Below are 5,349 nucleotides of genomic sequence, written 5' to 3'. Positions count from 1 at the left end.
AACCTTTTTTTAATTGATCACATATTGAAATGCAAACACGTTGGATATATTGGATTAAATAAAATATATTGTTGAAATTACCTTCACTTGTTTTTATGTGCTGTTTTCTTAAAAACAGCTAGTGGAAAATTTATAGTCACCTTTGTGGTTTGCATTTGTATTTGTGTGGACAGTGCTGCTCTAATAGTGCCTGGGTAGCCCGTAAATGATGTTGACAGGTGAGCGGTCCCATGTATAAGGCTTGGAAGTGATGGTCCCTCCTTCTTCCACGCTTGTGAGCCCTCTTCACCTTGTTTTCAGGTTTGGGCAGAGTTTAGCTTGTTAGGAATTGGGTTCCATTGGATGCAGTGGCTCACACCCATAATTGTAGCATTCCAGGAGGTTAAGGCTCAGGAGTTCAAGACTAGCCTGAGCAATTGTGAGACCATGTCTTTACTAAAAAAAAGTAGAAAAATTAGCCAGGCATTGTGGTGGGCACTTGTAGTCTCTGCTACTCAGGAGGTTGAGATAGGAGGATCACTTTAACCCAGGAGTTTGAGGTTGCTGTGAGCTAGGCTGATGCCTGGGCACGCTAGCCTAGGGCAACAGAATGAGATTCTGTCTCAAAAGAAAAAAAAAGAAAAAATTGAGCCAGGCGTGGTGCCTCACACCTTTTATCCCAGGACCGTGGGAGGCTGAGGAGGGAGAATTGCTTGAGCTCAGGAGTTCGAGACTTGCTTGAGTGAGAGTGAGACCCTGACTCCTAAATAAATGTAGGCAGGGGGATGCCCTCAGCTGGAGTATGAGGTTGCCATGAGCTGTGACGCCACTGTACTCTGCTCAGGACATAGGGTGGGACTCTGTCTCAACAACAACAACAAAAAAGCAAAGAAATAAGAATTAAAAAAAACATTGGATCCCTGTCACTAAATTACTTGCTATATATTTCTGTTTTATTATAACTGTTGTGGCTGTTTTTACTGGTCTTACCCTTGCTTCGGAAACCTTCCATTACCATTGAAGAGAGCTTTGGTCCCTTTTATCCCTATACCCCCACCTTGTGTACGTACATACATACATGTGTATTTCCCATCCTCCTAATATCATTGTAAACATAATATTGTTTAGGTCAAGATTCACTGTTTGCTGTTATGGCTGTAAATGCTAATTGTAACTGAGCTGTGTCTTAAGTACTCTTTGCTTTTTATTTTCTGCAAGTTCTTGTTCAGTGTGCAGTCAGTAGTTGCCTTGTTACTGATGTTCAGCTGTGTAGCTTTTCCTGTACCTGTCCTAATTCAGTCTCCTATTCCACCAGTTGTCTGAAGTTCATCTGTATGCTGCAGACTGCTGGCTGTAACCTGCTGCATGTGGACCAGCAGTTCCCCCTGTGCCCACGCCTCTCCTGCAGGGTCTCCTCCTCCAGACCCTCAGCTTTCCTCTGCCTTTCTCCTGTTTCCTCCTTTCCTCTGCCCTTCCTGTTTTTCTGCATCTTCCTCTTTCTTGGTTAATTTCCTCATTTTGGTGAAGCACATCTTCAGTAGCTTCCTGAGAAAGGATGCGTGGGACATGTATTTTTTAAGCACTTGCATGTCTAAAAATGTTTTTTCTCCCCTCCCTGAAGTTTAAATATAGTGGGAGGGTAGAAGCAGTTTTTGTCAGAATTTTTAAGATAATATATTTCTGAATTGCCTTTTAGCTTCCAGAGTTGCTTGAGGCAGTTAAAGTCAGTTCTGGCTCCTTATTACCTCCTACCCCCAGACTCTCCCAAAAAACTTTTTGAAGGTTCTTTTTGTTCCCAGTGCTTAAAATTTCACTACGATAGATGCCCTAAAACAGGTCTGTTTCTACCCTAATTTTCCTGTGTTGGTCCTGCCATATTGGCCCTTTAATTTTAAGGTGCTCTTTTTTATTTTTTCTCTCTCTTATTTTTGCTGAAGTTTCTAAGAGACTTAATTTCTCACTCCTATTAAGTTTTCTCTTTATTTCAGCTATTGTGGTTTTAATTTGTTTTCTGAAAGTTCTGTTTATCTAGTTATTTTTTACTTTATGGATGTAGTATGCCCAATTCCCCTAATAGTTTTCATTTATATAAAAAAAGTTTCCTTCTCTCTCCGTAGTCTCTTTCAGCTAACTATTTTTTTGGGTCTGTTTATTTTTCTTGATAGAATCTGGCTTTAGATGTTAGGTAGTTCCTGGTGGTTTACTCGTGTAATGTTTGAGAACAGGATATTACAAAGGTGACTAGATGTCTGCACATGGGTGTGGCCTTGTGGTTGTGGAGTTCACTTTAGAACCATCTGTCTAGGCTGCTTCCTTGGGGAACCCCTGATGTCAGTATTTTTTAGATTCTGCCTTTTAGGTTAGTTTAATTCCCTGAATAGGGAAGTTTCGATATCCTGTGTGGAGAGTTAGGCGGAGTAGAGAGGCATGCTGACTAAATCTCTGTTTTCAGTAGAATAATCTCCACCTTATGATGTGTCTGGTGCTTTCCAGACCAGAGAACTTCTGTCTTAGCCACTACAGACAATACTCCAGGCTTCTGCTGGGGTAGAAGAGGGCAGTTGCCTGGCTGAGCACAGTAAAGGGGAGTATTTACCTTTTTATTGCCAAACAGTATTCTGTTTTATTGGATACGCCACATTTTGTCTGTCCATTCATGAGCTGATGGACTTTTGGGTTGTTTTCCACTTTTTGGTTGTTGTTAATAATGCTTCTGTCAACATTCCTGTATATTTTTTTTAGGGACATGTTTTTATTTTTCTTGGATAATACCTAGGAATAGAAATGCTGGATCATATAGCAAGTCTATTTAAAATTTTGAGGAACTACCCAACTATTGCCCTAAGTGGCTGCAACATTTTATATTCTTATCAGCAGTGAGTGAGAGTACTAATTTATTCACTTTTTGGAGGGGGAGGGGGACAGCCCTCAGTAGATTGCTGTGGCATCACAGCTCACAGCAACCTGAAACTCTTAGGCTCAAGCAGTTCCCTTGCTTCAGCCTCCCAAGTAGCTGGGACTACAGGCGCCCACCACAATGCCTGGCTATTTTTAGAGATTTGATTTAAAATGCATTTGACTTGATTTAATAATTCTTTTGTATTTGAGATGATTATTTGTGTTTTTTCTTTTATTCTGGCAATATGGTATTTATTTTGATTAATTAGTTGTTAAACCACCTTTGCATTCCTGGGGGTAAATCTAACCTGGTCGTATAGTATATAAAATAACCCTTTTCATGTTGCTCTGTTGGGTTTGCTAGTATTTTGTTGATGATTTTTTGTGTCCTCCACAAGGGATATTGGTATGTAGTTTTCTTGAGATGTCTCTGTTATTGGTATCAAGATAATACTGGTTTCTTAGAATGATTTGAGAAGTTTTTCTTATGCTTTTATTTTTTTAAAGAGTTTGTGAAGGGTTTTTATTAACTCTTCCTTAAACATTTGGTAGAGTACGTCAGGGAAGCCCTCTGGGCCTGTACTTTTCTTTCTGTGGGTAGTTTTTAAGTTAATAGTGTTTTGGTTAAGGATAATTATAAGTGAGCATTCATTTCCCAAATACCTGTTGATATTTTATCATTCAGACAACCATTCCCCTCTATAATATACAAATAAAAAGAGATTTTGATATAACTTTATTTTTTTCTCTCTTGTAAAGGTCTCAAGTTATCGTGGAATCAGTAAGCAATGGCATCTAAGAAATTTGCTGTTAAAGTAAGTAATGTTTAAGCCTTTCACAAAATGACTAATCACTTTCTGGTATAACTAAGTCCTGTGTTAATTAAAAACTGAAGTTGTGAATTTACCTTCTGCTCTTTTGTTGTTTACTTTCCATTTATTCATTTTATGTATTGTTACCCTGCCTCAGGGGAGCATTCAAAAACTAATACAAACTGAGATTATATTTTCTGACAATTCACGTATTTTAGTTTTAGAAGACAATTTCCTATATAAAATAAAAACAATTTATCCATTTGATTGCTAAATTTTATAATTGTGTCTGCATCAAACGGAGAGTCTTTTATCCCTACCATGATTGCTACTGGCCAAGAACATACAATGGCCTTGTGTTCTTAACTCTGGGTTGGAAGAGCAGCTTTGAGGAGCTTCTTGCCATCGCCTGCTGTCACATTACAGGCCTAATCAGTTAATGCCCAATTCCAGAATGAGAAGACTCAGAGTTTTGGAGTTTGCAAAACCTTCTCATCCATTGTGCCTGCATTTTGATTCTTCTGAAAAATTAGAGTAACTGATAAAGTGCTCAAAAACAGACAAACTTTTTTTCCTTCTTTTAAAGACAGTTTCATTCTGTTGCCCCAGGTAGAGTGCAGTGGTGTCATCATAGCTTGCAGCAACCTCAAATTGGTGGGTTCAAGCGATTGTCCTGCCTCATTCTCCTGAGTAGCTGGGACTATAGTCAGGCTAAAGTGTCAGGCTAAGTTTTGTAGAGACAGAGTGTCTGGCTGGTTTCAAACTCCTGAGCTCAAGCAATCCTCTCATCTTGGCCTCCCAGAGTGCTAGGACTACAGGCATGAACAACTACTTGGAGAGAACATTTCTCCTCTTTACATTTGGGACTCTGAAAGGTTTTTTTTTTTTTTATTTCAGGCTCCCTAATTCCATGAATATTTACAGAACATCAACTATAGGCAAAACATTGACATCATCATTGAAGATAACATTGGGACAAATATATCAATTTTGTGAGGAAACAAAAGCATTATCTATAAATTAATTATGAAATAAATGTACTCATTACCACCACTCTTAGTAAAGTTAAAGATCCTAGCTAGTACAATTATGATAACTTAAAAATCCCAATAGTTTATAAAAAAAAATACAAATTTCATTACTTTCAACTCTGAAAGTTTTGAGGAGGCATGTTGAAAATTTATATTTTAAGAATGAAATGGGGGAGAAGATTAATAGTTCCTATGGTTATGAGAGTTTGTTCATGCAGGCCTCTTTTACATTGCTTTTTTGTCATAACATGGTTCTTAATGTTAAAGATTATCGTTCTCATTGCATGTTGTGGCATGATTTCTGATTATGTCAAAGCAGATAAAAGATCAAAGTGAAAGAAACAGGCAGCAGATGCTGTACCGGGCTGAGTGCCGGGGGCGAGTTCTCCTGCCTTGCGGCCCTCTGTCATTTTCCTCTTTTTTGTGTCCCTTTTCTGTCCCTTGATGGCTGGGGCTGAGACTTTCTCAGCTGTGGTAGGGAAAGAGAGGGCAGGAATCAATAAATAGTGAGTATAAGATTTTGGAGATGCTTTCACGTGTCTTGGCTGTTCTTTAGGACATTTTTTGTATGCTGGTGTTATCTTAAGGACAAGTTGAAAGTGTCAAAATATAAAGTGCAGTAGTTAGTT

At 38.6% G+C, this 5,349-nt stretch overlaps 1 protein-coding gene across 1 annotated transcript in view; it reads left to right on the top strand.

Annotated features, from left to right (window-relative positions):
* The window catches only part of SLX4IP (SLX4 interacting protein), a 194,571-nt gene that overhangs the window by 15,509 nt on the left and 173,713 nt on the right, over positions 1 to 5,349 (top strand). Inside the window, 1 exon segment of the mRNA XM_023512152.1 lies at positions 3,637 to 3,692. Within this exon segment, the coding sequence (XP_023367920.1) occupies positions 3,666 to 3,692 (27 nt within the window). The 5' untranslated portion in view covers positions 3,637 to 3,665.

Source organism: Otolemur garnettii, unplaced genomic scaffold (genome assembly GCF_000181295.1).
Source record: "Otolemur garnettii isolate 467f Iridium unplaced genomic scaffold, OtoGar3 scaffold00025, whole genome shotgun sequence".
NCBI classification, from domain to species: Eukaryota; Metazoa; Chordata; class Mammalia; order Primates; family Galagidae; genus Otolemur; species Otolemur garnettii.
The sequence above is the reverse complement of the archived record's forward strand: the minus strand, read 5'-3'. Positions and strand labels throughout refer to the sequence as shown.